Source organism: Merops nubicus, unplaced genomic scaffold, assembly GCF_000691845.1.
Source record: "Merops nubicus isolate BGI_N331 unplaced genomic scaffold, ASM69184v1 scaffold50747, whole genome shotgun sequence".
NCBI lineage: Eukaryota > Metazoa > Chordata > Aves > Coraciiformes > Meropidae > Merops > Merops nubicus.
The window spans coordinates 228-18,260 of NW_008620597.1; the positions used below are offsets into that span (position 1 = coordinate 228).

The window sequence follows — 18,033 nt, forward strand, 5'->3', positions numbered from 1 at the left end:
TGTGACACTTAAAATCTGCGAAGGAAGAGGGACTTTGAGCCCTCTGGGCTCTATTCTTCTGTAGTGGATATCAGCAGTTCATGAGCAGGCAAGCCCCTTCTAGGGAAAAAAGAAATTAGTTCTAAAACTAGTGGTTTTCTGGTGCTGATTCCTGTTTTTGAAGCACTGCAGGCTTGGACAGAATAGCAATGGAATGAAATATGAGACTGATGTTTGATGTGCAAGATGTGATTGCTGAATCATATCTTATCAAGGCCAAAAGTTCTGCCAATGTACCTGTGAATGTTATTGCTGTGACTTCAGCCATCAGTGGTTTAGATGCTTTTTCAGCGTGTAATGCACAAGGACTGAGCTGCAGGGGGGTGGGCTGCATAGCCTTCTGCAGCTGCTTAGGTAGATACCGCAGGAAGCCTCAGATTTTATTCTGAGATAAGTAGCTTGAGGATAGTTCTTATTAGTCTGTTACTCCTTGTCTTTCAGTCAGGTTTAGTTAATTGTTTTGAAAAATTTAAACTGTCACTTTTATTCTGTATCGAGTTGAAGATAATACTTAAGTGTCACAATGTTGTTCTTCAGAGTTTGCCACTTCATTTGATTACTGTTGTGGTTGCTTAATTGAGTGGCAGCATGTGCTGCCAGATTCCTTTACGAAAAGCAAACCCACTCCATCTCCCAACTTCTGTCCCTAAAGGTACCAAGGAGTTGCATGAGCGGAGGATAAACCTCGTGTTTTACAGGCTTGCTTCCAGGTTGGGTTTTTGTGGTGTGCCCTGAGGGAAGGGCTTCTATCAGGGCATTTGAAAGTTCTTCCTGTGGCTCCTCTGGTGCTGCAGGAGAGCTTGCCGTGAAGCTTTTTCCCTTTTCTAGGGATGCTATGAGGTTCAGTGGCTGGTTTTAGATGCTACTGAATGCTTGTGTGCTTGCACAGAGTGTAAAACTGATATTAAATTAATTTACATCAAACAGTTATGTTAGACCAAACTGTATACCAACCTTTTCCTCATCAGCTGCTTTTCTGGCTGAAGAAGAGAGCAAATAGATTTTAAAGCCTGTAATTGCTCTGGTGATGACAAGTATGGTACATCCACATTTTATTCTGCAAATATTAGTTGCAGTAGGTAGTAGAGGTAAGGCAGAAAAAATGACCTCATACTCTCACCTACTCCTTCCTGAGTAAAGATTAGGGCAACATGAACTCAGCAGCTACAATGCTATTTATTAAGTCTAATTTAAATCAATTATAGACTAAGACATGCAGCTGTGAATCAGTAGTTTGGGAGGTTATTCCACTTGACTTGTTTATATCACTGGCTGGCTTGATGACCCAGCTCTGCATGATTAGTGTTATCTGGATCTCTGATGCTATTCAGCAGGTGTGTATGGGAGGAAAAGAGCAGTGCAATGTTATCTCTGGATAACATTGGACAGGTAGGAGCCAAGATGTGGAAGTAGTGGTGACTAGAAATAATACTACTTGACTGCTTTGCATGTGAATTTTTTCCCTTTTTTCAATTTGTATGTGAATTGAGTAAGAAAGCCAAGATGAGACCCCCGTTAGTATGCAAACCATGTTGCAGGCTATCTGCTTTCCTTGCAGAGAGATAGCAGAGCGGCTGTACAGATTGGCACTGGTACCTTCTAAATTTATCATCTTTGAGGCTTTTAATTATGGTGCAGGTGAGGCATCTACTAAGCTGACAGTCAGGTGATCCATGGCATCTGTAGAATGCCTCCAGATATGAAAATTCATAGACCTTTCTTCAACCTTACCATGAATATCAGAAGCATAGTAACTCTCCCTGCTCTTAGCACCTCTGTCAATTGGAGAATAAGACTCAGTCTTTTTACGCACTGGGTCATGAGCCAGCAGATACTTGGACAGAGCAGGGTTTGTAAGTTCTTTGCTTGGGTGCAGGGCTAGGAGGGAACACTTGGTGGAGGGACCAGTGGGCTTATGTGGAAAAGTAAGAAAAATTAAGTGTCTGTTGTTAAGAACCACTAACACTTAATTTTTTTTAAGATCATATCCTTTGATAATCTTGTTTGAATCTTGAACCAAACTGGTGGAAGTATGATGGGCCACCTGAGAAAACAGATGGCTCAAACTAGGTGTGATTCTGGTGTAATCTGTAGTAACTGTGTTGGAGGTGACAGTTGAGTCTGTAGGTGATCTGTGCCTATAGTGCTGAAATGGGGTAGGAGTGTAGTTATCCATTTTTATGAAACATCTGGAGACCTTGAATTCTTAATAGAAGAGTGACATGGCAACATTCCAACTAAACAAGTCTTCTGCCTCTTCCCCTTCTGTCTTTTCTCTAGTCCAGGTCATAAAGCAAAACCTAGAATCTTGCCTGGCTCTTACAAAAACTGTAGTATAGGAGCAGAATGAGATTTGCAATGGTATTAAGGAAAACAAATAATTAGTGTTACTTGGTGAGACCCACATTGGACACAGATGCCTTTTGATTTGCTCACTGAGGTCATAACAGAAGGAAAGGAGGTTGTTTGCTGCATCACAAAATGGGGTAGACATGTAAGGTTGTAATGAGGTCCTTGTTCTATTAGTGAATCTGTTAATCTGTGTTTAAAAATAATCAACTAGTGCCAGTGTCATAAGATGTGGAGGTCTAAGCTCACAAACAGGACAGGAGTACAGGTCATAGAATCTTTTTGTCTGCTGGAATATTCTGAAGAATGGCTTTGCCTGACTATAGGCTAACTACAAGGAAAGATCTGTATACAGAAATTGAAGGTCAAATAAATTCTGCTTCTGTTCTTTAATCTTTTCTTGTCTAAAGTAAGCTAAAGAACTAATGAGAAGTAATTCTTGAAAATTTTGGCTGTATATTCTCAGAACTTGGGAGGAATAAAATGGAGCTAGTAGGCTGAGGTAAGTATGTTCCATCTGAATTCTCTTAATGAGCTAGATTTGTCTAACTCGGTTCAACTGAGCGAGAATAAAATTTCTTTAAATGATGCTTTCTTTTTAGATCCAGCTATGACAACACAAGACACCAGTCAGTCTAAGGCAAACTCTCTGACTAAGATGCAAGCTGGACTTAATGAATCATCTCCTGGTAACTGTTTTATTTATGTACACCTAGAACTAAATACTTTTTTCTAGTAGTACTAAGTTACCACACAGGGTTTACATTTTCATGCTGAAGTCCTTTGAAAGAAGATTGTGACTTCTCGGAAGGAATACACATAAATATCACTTAGGCCTTTTAAAGCCACTGCAAGTGTTGTAAGCCTCTCAAGGACTGACAAAAAAGTTATCCATCTGCCAACTGCATGATCTGTTGCCCTTATTGCCTTATGGTAATGACTCTGGAGAAGGGACAATTCCTAAACAAGAACTGCTGTGGGAGGTTCTGTTCTAGCACTTAACAGTGGATAATTTTTCATGTGAGAAGTTGACCTTACGCTCTTGAATTTGTGGGGTGTATAATAATGCCCTTGCATTACTGTGCCTGCTATCTTCACCTGTCTGTTTTTAAGTTATGGATGTGTGAAAACCCTTCTGTTGTCCCCACACTTTTTCCACAGTATTCTGGACCTTGATTGTGGTTTTGACAGGGAGAAGAGAAGATCCAGTCAGGAAAAGAAACCAATGATTGTTGATTCCATGTCTCCTTTCTCCAGAAAGATCAGAGAAGCAGGAATTCAGCTTTGTACCAAACTTCATGTTGATTAGTGCAAATCAAACATGGGCTAAGTTATATTTATACATGAACTCAAGCAACTTCTAGCAGGTTATTCTATTTTTAGTTTTGTCATTGGAGACAATGCTATTTACCTGGCGTTCATCTTCAGAACTTTCTAGCACAATGTGCTAGAGAACTAGCGGGGTTGCCACAGCAAATAGATTCAGTAACTCATTCCATAAGTACACACATACATGTTATACAAAGACTTTATTTTACCTCATGTGACCTCACCTGATTACTCTCATTTGATATGTGAATTGAAGAAGAAAGCTAGTATGATGGTTGTAGTTGTGTGCAAGACATTTTTAAGATTTTTTTTTTTATGGATTGACGACTATCATATGAGCTGCCACCAATGCCTTCTGAATGTATCATCTTGAGGGATTTGAGTAATAAACAAGGTGATGTGTGTGCTAGAGTGACAAACGCATGTGATCCATGACATTCTTGGCATGCTGTCAAGGTGTTTCCACACACAGACGGAGAAAGATTTCTCAGAACTCTTGTCAACCTTCAGTTATTGTGTCAGGGGTAAACACTTGGACTAGTTCGTTTCTCCATCAGACAAACATCTAGTCCTGCATGTGCTTTTGTCTAGAGGAACAGGATTTACTCTCTAGTGCCAGGAGACAGATCTGTAAATTTTTTGCTTAGAAAGCTATTTTGGACTAGTAGTTGGGATGCGCAGCAGTCTACTGTCAACAATCACCAGATGAACTCGCCTGAAGCTCTGTTCTTCTGCATTACCCACCTTGGTATACAGGTTTATTTTTACATAAAAGGGTTGAAGAATGAGGAGTGGTATGAAAGCACAGACGGAACAAGCCAGGATATAAGCTGATTGCTTGTGGCATAACATTCCTTGTATTGTGAACTGATGTGTTGATGAAGAAAAACAGTGTCATGGAATGGGCCAGCAACTTGGTCTCTGAGCAAGCATAAGCCACATGCCTTCCTTTAGATGCAAACTACTAGCATGGAGCTCCTTCATCACAGCCAGATTCTCTCACCTGTGGCTCAGAAGCATGTGTTTAAGAACTTTTATTGCATAAAATGCCAAACTGGGAGGTGAAGAGGAGTTAATAATGAGAAGGTGTAGGCTTTCAGAGGTACTACTTCTGCTGCACAGTGATCAACTCTGCCACCCAGTGCTTTGCTCAGAAGACTGAAGCAGTAGCCCAGTTTACTGTGTTCCCAATTGTGAGTGAGAACCTTTTCAATCTGTGGACTTCAGATATGAAGCCCTTTTCCTCCCACAAAATGAGTTTTATCCTATAATGCTGTATGGTTAGGCATATTCAATCCATCATTACTGTTTGTATATTTCTGAAATGCATTATAAAACAACTGACAATAAAATTACTTTGCAAGCATGTAAAACATGCGGCTTAAAACATTTAGTGCTATTTCTTTTGCTTCATTGCCCAATTGAAAGAAAATTAATTTTTTTTTGTAAATGTTTGCTTTTTTCATCTTCCAGAGCCTATGACAACTACACAAACTGTCAACTGGCAGAGCCAGAGGAGTCCTTCAGATCATTTGACAGTTGGACACAATGTATCTACGCCTGGTAAAAGCAGTCACATGTTTTATACAGACATGTCTTCTATAGTTATGACCTCTTTAGATTGACATTCACAACAATAATGTTATATTGAAGCTACAAACCGTCTTCTAAAATGTCTTAATTACTACAACAACAACCACACAATGCTGTTGCTCTAGAGAAGGTTTATGAAAGGATCTCTATGCTAATTATCACTTGGCAAGGTCCTTTGCCCTTAAGATTACTGTAAGAAACAATTGCAATACTGTATTGATGCACTGCTGTATGGTTACCTTTATAGGATCATAACTTACCACTTTGCTTTCACCCACAACCTTGTTAGGTCAAGACCTTGCTACGCAAGAGTTCAAGCAGGCAACCAAAGAGAACGTGTCTAACGTCACTTTTGTGGAGTATGAGCTACTTCTACCTGGTGAGCATGTTATTTTCTTTTCCAGTTATGTTATACTGAATGTATATGATTACTCAGGTTTTTTTTATGACTTGTAGAAGTATCTGGGAAGGCAGTTTCTTGATGAAGATGCTTATGGTGGGCATGTGATGAGCTCAGTAAAAGAAAAGGTGAATGCTTGCTCTGAGTATAATGTTCTAGTACCTAGTTTGCAGTGAAGAATGAGAGTCTTACTTTGTTGAAGCTATTAGTTGCTTTAACTAGTGGTTATCTGTTTCCTGAAACAAAATGACAATTTCTTTGCATTTTTGATTCCACTTGCCTAACAAGCTTACATGCTGTCTCCAACTTTGCAGCATTACAGGAGTTAAAACATGGAGAAAAAGCAACATAAGCCTCTTCCTAAAGTAGATGTAATGTTCTCTGTTGCCAAATAATAATTTATAACTAATTACCTGGGTGACTGGAAAAACTGATCTAAGTGAAATTGCTCTCAATTGGAGGGGAACAGTTAGTACTCCTTTGCAAAGCACTGGTATGATGTTTTAAGGATATAGTTGCACAGCATTTATGCTGTGTTTACTTCCAGCAGGCACCTTAAGGTATTGTCTATTTCTTGTTCTGGTACAAGCACTCTTGGTACAGAGATGCTCCAGATACCAGGCCTAGTGGTTAATCTTCAACAGCGTGGAGTTCTCATGTTCCATTCATTTTAAAATGTGCAATTATTTTAAAAATAATCTCAAAGGGTACAAACTCTAGCTTTAGCCAGGGTAAGTAATCTGACTGTGCAACTTCTGCTTCTGTAAAAACAACTTAATTTGTAAAGTTACTTTGATCATAAACAACCTCTAAAAAGTGAGTTATGCTTGGCTTATTTATTGAGTGTAACTAATAAATGAGTTGCAGTAACTGACTTTGCTCTGCTATGAAATACTGAGGTTTTGCATCTTGAAGTTTAACCTGCAGTTCAACAGATCTGTAGGATTTTGGCTTGGACTTGGGGTTCTGGGCATGCTGTTCTGTGGGCTGTGTCTCTGCCAGGCCCAATAAAGTTCAAATATTTAATGGCAGTATCTGGTGCTTCAACTTCAGCCAGACATTGCTGCTTCTTAGGTATGGCTTGAATTACTAAGTCAGTGAGCTGTACCTTAAAACTTCTGCTTCTCTCAGAATTTGAGCTGTGAAATACAGTTGCACTTCCTTACCATCAAGTACTACAGGGTAGATCTAGAATTGGGGTGAAGCCTGGAGTAAAGTTTCATGGAATATTCAGATGGACTAACCACAGCTGTTTCTAAAAGGCATGAAAGAAAAGGCCAGTTACAAAATAAAATGTCACTGATAGCTACAAAGAGGTGTTTTTTATAAAAGACTTTGTATGGATCAGAGAAGATACCTCCTGTTGAAAGCTACATTTTGGATACAGTATTTTTATGTTCCTGGAGCTTAAAAGCAACAAAGTGTCAGGCTTTTCTACTGTAGTGGAATGTTGTCACATTCTAATTCTACTGGCATGTTCCTAGGACGGAAAAGTTAGCCATAATTGAGTTTGAAGATGGTTTGGTTTCAAGCTGAGTAGCTGTAGCATGAAAGGCCAGATCCAGGAGTGTTAGCTGTGGATTTTATTGACAACTTCACTAGCATCAGGACATCACCTATAATCTCAAAAAATCTGCAACTGGCTAAAACCTGCATGCTTATAGCTATTTACAAGTCTCTTTTTGATATGGTTAATATAACTTTTAATATACTTACTAATATTTTTAACCCAAGAAATCCTCCTGTTTTAAATATCAAATGTGAAGTCAGAAAGGAAGTACAAACTCAGGGCAGACATTGTTCCCTCTGGTGACAGCCAAGTACTTAATGTATTTTGGTTTGTGTTAAACTATGTAGAAGCATAAGTCTGTCTTGCTTTCAGTGAAATTAATAGCTATGTGTCTGTATTAGAGCCCTCTAGGAAGTTTATCTACAGAATGGAGTGACAGTGTAATTTTGTAATGGATGTGTATTGTAACTTGGTTATGGCTTGAAGAAAATTTGTCCAATGCTGTCTAATTTTTTTTTTTTCCCACCCTGGGAAGTATAACAGTAGCATGCTATATCCACCTGTAATCCAGAATATGTGAAACACAATCCTTGAATCTCTTATTCCCCCAGAATGAAGTAGTATGTTTTTCATAAACAATATTTAAAACTTTTAGGTGTTTCTGGTACTTCCGTGGAAAAAAATATCACTTTGGACAGTGCAACTGGAGTTGAACTTTCATGCAGATTGGACAGTGAATACTCTAATTTAAAAAGTCTCCAAGTGACTTGGAAGAGGGGAAATGAAACAATCAGACATGTCAATAAAACTGAAAACAGTTGGAGCATCCAGTAAGTAGCATTCTTTACAGTTTGACTTGCAGTTTTTAATGAATTATCACATGCGTATACTCTGCCAAGTACTAATCATGTATATATCAGAAGAGAGAAGAATATGGTGATCAATATGTTGATTATGGACATATATTAAAGCTGCAGGGAAGGAGAAGGGTTGCTGTTAACTCTAGTCTGGAGGAGCTGCTCCTCTGCTAGTGCTGGAGAACAAGTTTTCTTCAAGACAAGAAAACAACAGGTACACACCTCTCTGAGGTCCAGTAACTCTGTTCAGTAAATGAAGTAATAATCTCAGTCTGAGATTGCTAAAATACCTCAACTTAGTTTTCCACATTCTTTTCCATGTCATTGTTGCTTTGCAGAAGTCTGAAAGGCATCGGTGGCCACTCCTTTTCCTTCATAACTAGCAGGAGAGAGAGAAGAATTTAGCTTTGCAGTAAAGATGTCTTGGGTTGTTTTAAAGATTTTCTTAGCTCTTCTTGAGCCTCCATATAGATTAAAAAAATGTTGTAGAAAACTTGCTTCAGTTGATACAATTTACCATTGGACTTTAAAAATCTGTAAATGGGCTAATTTTAACCAGGTAGTTTCCATCTGATTTCTGTATAGCTTTGGTTTCTTAACATCAATAAAATCTATATATTTTTCTATGATAGAAAATTTTTCTATGATAGAAAATCTTATGAGAATGTACTGATACTTAACTGCTACTCCATATACATGAACATAACCATGTAAATATTTTTCAAAGTGCCTGTGAAATGTATTGTTTGTCAGCAAGAAGGTCCTGGACTTCATCAGATACCAGTTCTTTAAAACCATGTCTAATTTAGTAAACTGTGGATCATGCTGTTTAAACGTATTTAGCCTTCCGAGAAGAACAAGGGTGCAGATGGTATTTATGTTCCAGGTGTGCTTGTGCTTCTGTGTTCTTAAAAATATCATGCTATTTCTAGCTGCGCTAACCTATATCCCAGTCTTTCAGAGATGTTCTGAGGTTCTTTGCTCCACTACTAATATCTGCTGGTTTCTTTAGAATGTTAATTAGCAATCCCTGATAGCTGTAGGATGAAAGAAAATACAAACAAAAAGCAAATTGGTGAAACTTTTTTTTAAGATTGTGGATCTCAGATAACAGTAAGATGGGAAGTTACAGTTGTATTCTGGAAGGTAAAGAAGATATCAGTGCTACATTTCATTTACAAGGTAACTGTTTTTAAATTTATTTCATTTTAATACATTTAAAATTTTGCTTCACTTAACCACTGAAATTGTGTATTAATATGGTTTCTGGATAGTATGGAAATCGCAACTTAATTTGATAAGCAGTTGGTAATGTAGACAAGGTAAGTGAGAACTGCTATCAAAGGCATTTCTATAGCATGGAGGGAAGAAGAAATTTGAAGCAAAACCTAACAGCATTTTTTAACAAAATTTGTTAACAACCAAAAGAGCGTATAAGACTTTTTTTTTTTTTTCCTAAATCAGCAATTGATTTCCCTTTCCCTCTCCATTGCTACGGCAGGACTAAATTCACATCACTTTCTGGAGCATGGTAGGAAAGGATGGTGTCTCAGATAAATTATTCAGAAAGTAGAACCAATGACTTGAAAGTTTGGCCAGAGATTTGATGTGACAAGAGGAGCAATGGTTTTTCAGAATGGAGGCAGATTGAACACAAATTTAGTTGTGTTCCTGAAACACTGATTTATTGGTTTAGTGCATCTTTTATTCTGTATAAGAACAGCACTCACATTAAGTTAGTGTACTTTGTTGGGCAGTTTCAGTGCTCTTTCTTCTGTTTTGTATTCTCTTCTCCAATATTGTTGTCCCTGACAGTAATAGGCAAAATACAGTTGAATGGAAGACATGTAGAAATGAAACATAGAAGCTGGTGGGAACCTTCTTCTCCAGTGAGCACTCTTTCATCCACTGTTCCCACCACCTAAATTTTGCAAAGACAAAAGGAAGCATTGGAGCCGTGAAAGCTCCACAAACTGTCATATATAGGAAAGATTCTCCCTTAATGCAGGCTCCTAAAAACACTTAACTCTTCAAATAACTATCCTAACCTCACCTGAACTAACTAGTAATTCCTAGTGCTGCAAGCTGCCTTTGTTCAGTGGGATATCTAGTCACTTGAGGAAACCAAAAGCATTCAGCCAGGGGCAACTAGCCTGCAATACTGGGAAAAAAAAGACAAAATTGTGTTTTATTCAGACCTTTTAATCTCTGAAAATGACTATTTTTCTTGTCAACATTTTGGCAAGGCTTAGTTGAATAGCTACCCAAGTCTGTTGTAGATTAAAGATGTCTAAGGACATCTTATTCTTTTGAAAGTACACAGTAACTATTTCAGTAAGGGCAGAATGACTCAACAGGGAAGTCATCTTTTCCAGAACAGTGCATAGGACTGGTTGATGTATTATAAGATGGGAGAATTGCTTCACAATGGTTGAGTGCTGCCACTTCTGATGCCATAAGAAGTGCTGCCTTGACACATTTTGAGATTAATGCAAGAGTGAAGGAAATGGGAAGGAGAAGTCCTTGAATCTTCCAGTCAATAATGCAGAGACAATTCTTAAACTGAAAGATGAGTAATGTGCTGGTATAGACTCAATAGCTAAAGTCATCACTGCTGTAACTACTTGCAGTAGCTTTTCCACTAAGCAGTTAAGCATTATTGGATGCATTACCCCTTTCCCCTTCCCTCTCATCCTGCCTTGGAATAACCCTACAGGTTTTAAGGAGTTATGCTTTTACCTAGGTCTGCACAAGATAAGAGATGCATAAAGGAAGTTCAAATTATTAAATATAGAGACCATTTGTGGGTATTTTTAAATGGTATAAAGTGTTTTAATAACTATATTAAAGACTCATCTTACGAATACATTGATTTGTGTTTGCCCTTTGTTCAGGGATACTTAATCAGCTGTCTAGATACATGCACTATGAAACTACTGGTCTTTAATCAGTGTGGAAATCTCACTGGTATAAATGCTTGTGTGGTCACCTATCTGTTCATCTCTTCAGCAGTATTTTGTGTGTGTTTTTTTTTTTTTTTCTGTGCAGCAGCAGTGTCTTATGACCAAATCCTGTGTGATCTACTTGCAAAAATACCTGGGACAAAGCATATTTCTTGCTTGCATTCAAGGATTAACTCTTCTGCTAGAGCCAGATCCCAGAACTTACGATGAATATTCATGTCTTTAATCATGGCCAATATGGTCATGTATTTCTGGTAGACCTGTAGCTAAATCCTTTGACTTTCATGTAAACCTGTTGTGCTGAGCTTAAGGATATTTTTGTTTTCATGTCTCATTCTTTTTTTCCCAATACGTTTTTTTAATCTTTAAATTGCAAAAGAGGTGGCAGCATTTATTCATAAACTTGTCCCTTTTAGTGACAGCAGTGATGATATTCTGCCACTACATTTAATGATTAATAGAAAACATATGACATGAAAGAATTCACTAGCAGTGAGGCTGGATTGATGTGCTACAGCAAACTCTGAGGCTGTAAGCAGTTTTCTTATTAACAAATTGATTACATATGTATTTCTGCAATGGAAATTTAAGTTTGAATACTCATGAGAAATCAGCTTTTCAGGGCAATTAGTTTGTGCTCAGCCAGTCAAGAAATGGAGGGAACAAGAACTATCTTACTTTATACCAAGTTGTTCAATGACAGCTGGTGAAAGCAAATTCTTGGTGTGTTCAATCTAGTGTGACTGATACAATCTAGTGTGACTGATACAATTTAAAAGATGTACTGGATCTGTACTGACAAGATAGACCAAAGAAACATGAAGTAAAACTTAAAATGAATGTATCTGAGAAACAGACTGACAAACATTCTAGTAAAGAGGGAAAGAAGGGGGAAGGGGAAATACTTTGGCACGATATATTTGCTCAGCTCTATCTATATCTGTGGGATGCCTTGCTACATTCAACAGCCTTTTTTAGGCTTTTGCTTTTGGAAAGCTGTGGGGCATCTGCAGTTATAATGGCTGAGACAAGTAGCTCTGAAGTTATAAACTGATTTGTTTCTTATGGCCTGATATGTTTCTTCTGTTCTTAGCAAGATTGGAACAAAAGTCCTTTTTATTGGCATGGACCTAAAAGTTATTGCTTTAGCTCAGAAAATGTTTGTAAGTACAAAGGTCCATCAATCTGCAGTTCTGTGCATGCAGAGAACTTTTTTTGTAATTAAGACAACTTGCCATATACCATTTCGTGGTAGCATTATGGCTGGAATAGGATTCTATCAGCGTTTCAGATTGAGTGATGCTGCAGAGAAATTAGTGTACTAGAACTGAAGCGGGTAGCTCGCAGCTGTCAAGGAGTGAAAAGAGGAAATGGGCAAAGATAGAAATCCATCTGATTATCACTTGGTTTTCAGTAGTAAGTGGAAACTTTTAAGATCATACTGTTACTGAGAACAGGATTCCTGTAGACTTCTGCACAAATTCTGCATATGGAATATTACCTTGAAATGACTGTTTATGTCATGTCATAAATGATAGAATCATCTGTGGTTTTTAAGGGAAAGTGACTAAACTACTATAAGTTAATACCTAAATATATTTTAACTTTTTGTAATACTATAATTAAAACCTGTAGCTCTCACTTGATTAACTTTTTCCTACTTGTTCTTAGTACCAAAAGTTGAAGGAAAAGAAAAACCCATAATCAGTTATGAAGGGGACATCATTGTAATGATCTGTAAAAGTCCTGGCTATACTCCCATTGCCTGGACCTGGTACATGACCAATGGAAGTGAACAGGTAAGGTTTCCATCTGTTGGCCAAGCAAAACATTGTGGCAAAGCTCGAGTACAGACACTTTGTAAAGAATGGTGATTTCTTATTGTAGGGTATGCAAGCTGCATTTCTACTTAAAAGTATCAGACTTTTTCCATACACAGAGATTTACAGTAACTTTAAGGATTCATTGTTACAGGAGGAATGTAGGTTTTGCTCTGATTTGTTTAATGTTTCTTTTCAAAAAAAAGTCCTTGCTGTGCTTTATCCTATCTGGGATGTAAAGTATATCAGACTAGACTTCAGATACTGTTTTTATTATGTGGTTATATTGCTCCGATCTTACTACTTGATACCAAAAGAGTCTGATCCTGGCAGGACATGCCGTTAAAGACACATAAGGTATTGGAGACTGGAGGGAGAACAGGAGTGTGTTCCTTCTCCTCCAGGGACAGTTATATTCTGGATTTCCCAGATAGTATGACCTCTTATGGGACTGGACCTGAAGGAAGCCATCCTGTGGTGGAGACTGTTGTGCCACTTGATTCTCAGTGAGATGAAATCTCTCCTTGCTTCAGCTCTTGCCTTAAACATTGTGAGGAAAAAAATCTTGCTCAGCAGTGTCCTTCACACACCCACCTTTCAGGATCCCCCTTAACCTTGGAAGCAAAACCACTTAGTTCTAGCCCTTTTCTAGGGAAAGCACTGTCAACTGACAGGAGGTGAATAGCCCTGTCTCCTTTAGACTGCTGAGAGTAGCACTGACTTATGAGACTATCACCATATTTTCCAGTTCAGCAGCATTTCCAGTTCAGCTTGCTTGAAAGGGTGTGCTTTGTGCCATGGTGAAACCTGGACACTAGATCCTGACACATGAGGCTGCCTTGTCAGTGGAGATTCAGTAGTCAAGGGTACCTTTCATCTGATCTGAGACTAAATCAGGTCAGACAGCTTGCTTACTGAAAGTGCCTATCTTCTTGCGCTGAATGTAAAGGGAACCAGGGCGGCAGCTGAGATAAATCCTTCCCTTAGAGGTGGACTAAACATACTTCGCAAATGCCACTTTTTCTTAACTCATTTAACATCTTTGTTTAGAGTTGTGTTTATAGGATAATTTGATTAAACACTATCTTTGCATTAATAAGGCTTGTATTTTTTTTTTATTTTCAGATTGCCATTAATGGCTCTTTGCTGGCAGACAAGTATGTCATTAATACCATATCTGCCAATGTAACCCATCTGAAGATATTGAAGATCACCAAGGAAGATGATGGTGTATATTGGTGTGAAGCTGCTTTTGAGTTAGGGAAAAGTGTAGGAAAGCTGAAGCTCAAGGTTTTGTCTCTTCTGGTGCCTCTCAAACCCTTTCTAGCCATTATGGCTGAAGCTATTATTTTAGTAACTATCATTTTCCTCTATGAGCTATATACAAAAAGGGAAGAGAAATGTGCAGGTAAGTCTTTTATTAGTATTTTCTAGCTTGACATTGAAATTGTGGCCAAAGTTAGAAAGGTATGACAGACCCATTGCACTTCATTTATGAACTTCAGTGTGATTTTCCTATCTCTTTTTTTATGATAAAAATACATTCTCCTAGGACACTGCACTATCTTAGATTAAATCTCTCCCAGGAGTCCTGAACTCACGTACAAAGTGATTTCTATAAGCAATACTTTCCATAAATGGTTTTATACAGTCCTTATTTTTTTTTTTTACCTTACATGACAAAGGAATTTAGAGGTATACTTCTTTTGGGAGTGCTTAGGAATGGAAGCAACTGTGAACAGTCTTCATGGCATAAATTTCTGTCAAGAAATTGAGTAAGAAGGAAATGTATTAAGACAGAACTCACTGTTGCTGAACCTAAGGCACACATAGGTGAGGGTAAACCAAACTAGATGTGAAAGATGAAAAGGAACTAGGTATATAAAATCTGTGTATGTCTATATTATACACGTATTCATAGATGTATTGTCTTTTAGCTTATACATATGTGTATATTATATAACCTGATATATATTAAAATAAGATTGGTAGAAGTGAGCTTTTTGACCAATATGCAGGTAATTCCATTGAACAGAGGAACAAGATGATTTGAATTACAAATTTAAGAAAACTAATACAATGAAAAATGTTTGCATTATTTACTCTAATCCAAACAATTAAACAAAACTTAGTGTTTGTTAAATAGAGACCTTATATAATCCCTTTTCTGTTATGCAGAAGATGAAAAAGAATTAGACCAAGTTGAGCAACTGTAAGTAAAAAATTTGTATACTAGAGATAAATGCTTGCTTTTTTGCTTATTATAGTGCTTTATAAAATTATACCTTGTTGACCCATCTGGTAAGGCTTAATGGTGAATGTGAAAGTACAGCTTATTACTTTCCTTAAGACTTCCTAATTCCAGAGTGTGCAGAATGCTATTTTCTACCTGGCAGTTGGTTTCAGTGTTTGGAAGATATTTCACTTTTTTTGTTAGAGCACCATGTGTCCTCATTATAAACTCATTATGAGAGGCTATAATGGAGGAAAATCACTATCAGTGAAAATTTTTCAAAAGAGGCTTTGAAATTTTCCTCATGTATTTTAGTTGTCCATATTAACATATATTCCTCTCACCTGAATATGGTCAAAGCCCTTACTCTTCTAGGTAAGCCTCTAGCTGATGGAGTCTTAGGAGCTCATGTTTTTGACCACTTTAGTGGTAACTCCAGTGTGCTGCTGGCTTGGGCTTCTTGGGCACAGGAACAGCTGCACTACTGGAGCCAAAGGAGCAGGTGCAGGCACTCCTGTTGCTGTTTTGCTGCTTTAGGGTTGGTGCTTCTGTGCTGACTCCCCACCTCCTTAGGATAATGCATTTCTGAAGGCTTGCTTGCTAAAATAACCAATGCTTGTCTCACTCTGCCCATCCTTCTGACGCTAAGTCAGTTCATTTGATCTAACTTTCCTTTTTTTTTAAAATGAAGCCTGGCAGATTCTCTTTTCAGATTTTCCCAATGTGCTCCAGCTTCTCCCCCTCAGTCCCTTCTCTCCTCCTATGTTTATCCTCGTTTTTTGTACTCTGAGTAGCACTGTCTTTCCCTTTTTGAATTTCTGTCTGCAGTGACCTTGTTTCCTTCTGTGTTCACTTTCCCATTTCTTTTTCCAGTGTTAGCTGAAAATATATTTTAGTGCTTTTTCCCTTATCTAAACAGCTTTAAAGCTGTGATTCAATTATACTATATAGTGGGGTTATGTCTTGGGAATATATTATGCTATTATTCTGCTGAGTGTTTGGGGAGTTATCTTGGGTTGAAAATTGAGTAATTGCCCTTGTTGCACAGCCATGCTTCCCATAAACATGCTGAAACTGTATTCTAGTAGGAATGCAATGTAGCATAGTGTGCGAAAATGTTTTCATGCTTGATGGGATGTGGTTTTGATCAGCTGCTTGATCTTTGGTGTTCTATCTTAGATAAGTCATGTAAGGAAATCTATTAAACTGTATACTTCTTACCTGATTTTAATAACTGAATGTTATTTCAACTACTGGCTGTTTAGATGATAGATTTGTGTACCAGAGAGAATGGCTCCATAGGAACTTTTCTTCTCTGTTAGTTCAAGTGATGACTAATATACAACTGAACTTAGCAGATGAGGCTATAATACAAAATGTCACATCCAACAGTGTGTTAGGTGGAAGGCTAGTGATTCAGAAAAAACAGAACTTTTTTTTTTAGCTGGAGAACTTAATTCAAGTCTTGATTGTGACCAGTACCATATAGTTTGTAGATACTCCAGAAGGACCAATCATATGACTATTTCAGCCCATGTTCTGACATGTTGAGCTGTATATTGCTTGTTTATTTGAGCATACACTTCTCATACAGTGTAAAGAATTTTAATATAATTACAGTACATCAATCATTTATTGGAATACTGCTGTAACTTCTGCCCAGAACTTCGTGGGATTTTTTTGAGGGGGACTGATCTAAGCTTTTACTACTTGTCTGAAAGGCTTCAAGAGCTAGTGCTTTAGTTGCTTAAATTTAATTTAATCTTCTTTTCTTATAACTTCATGTGCTAAAAGAGAAAATCAAATACACATTAAAGGTACTCTGACTGGATTGTGGGACTGGAAGGACAGTGCTCATGCTAAACTTAAATGTTGAGTTTTGGAATTTATTCTCTTTCTTACAGTAAATCAGAAGAAAGCAACGGTCTGGAAAACAGTAGTGCTAGGCACAGAAAAGTCTAATTTGGTTTCTAAAAAGGTAAGTGTCAAAACAGCCTAGAGTTTACTTTTCTCTTGAGCAGCATATAGACAAGGAAATCTACTGTGCCTTCCCAGTCTTTTTTTTTTTTTTCAAATGTGGGAACATAATAGAACTGTTGTTTATAGAAACAAATGCATAGCCATTCATGATGTAATATCAGCAAGAAAGTTTGCCCAGAACCTTTTGAATCATTGATGTTGCCGTCATCATTGTGGTTTCATAGTTCTGTTCACCTGTGCAGTCATGAAAATAGGACCCAGTTTTACCACCTTAATCACTTGGCTCCTGATCATGAAACATTTCTGCCAGTGCCAGGGTAGGTGCAGACATGCACGAGAACCACTGATACGTCCCAAATCCTGCTCTTTCAGGCTTTTCACACTTTTGGGTGTCAAGTAAGCTTGTGGAGGAAGTGTGCAAGTGTAATAGCAAGTAGGGAATGTGACAGCACCAGAGATAGGAGACGAGGGATTGTAGTAGTCTAGGAAAGGAAAGAGAGCTTAATAGATGGTGAATGAAAGGATAAGTGACAGAAGAAGGAAGAGGGGGATATGTAGCCCTGCAGAAGTTATATCTTGAACTTCCCTGCATTCTCTGCCCTCTTTACAGTCTAATTATGGGCTGCTTCTACTTACATTTATTGGAAATGATTGTCAGAGGGTGGTCTGTCTGAGGACCAATCCTACACACTCTGGCTATTTCCCCTTATTCCCATTCTGCATCTCAAGTTGAGAGCTGTGAGTGACTTTGCACTCTTGTCACTGCTGGAACTGATCTTACTCATCACACACCATCTACCTAAAGGAAGATTGTTTCCAGACCCTTCTGTTTTAAAGAACAGAGAAGTGTCAGGTAAAATTCATATAAAGGGTAACAAATCAGAGAACAATCATGAACAAATATTTTTGAAGAGTATATTGTCTCCTCTTTCCTGCACATTATTGTACCTGTTGATTTCT

General features: G+C 37.9%; 1 protein-coding gene across 1 annotated transcript; it reads left to right on the forward strand.

Moving 5' to 3' along the window:
• The first annotated feature begins 3,046 nt into the window (after positions 1 to 3,046).
• On the forward strand, positions 3,047 to 17,055 carry EMB (embigin). The gene is made up of 9 exons (XM_008944150.1): positions 3,047 to 3,077; positions 5,191 to 5,280; positions 5,600 to 5,689; positions 7,876 to 8,050; positions 9,171 to 9,259; positions 12,712 to 12,839; positions 13,986 to 14,268; positions 15,039 to 15,072; positions 16,998 to 17,055. The coding sequence occupies exons 1-9, from the start codon at positions 3,047 to 3,049 to the stop codon at positions 17,053 to 17,055; spliced, it is 978 nt and encodes a 325-aa protein (XP_008942398.1).
• The last annotated feature ends 978 nt before the right edge of the window (positions 17,056 to 18,033 follow it).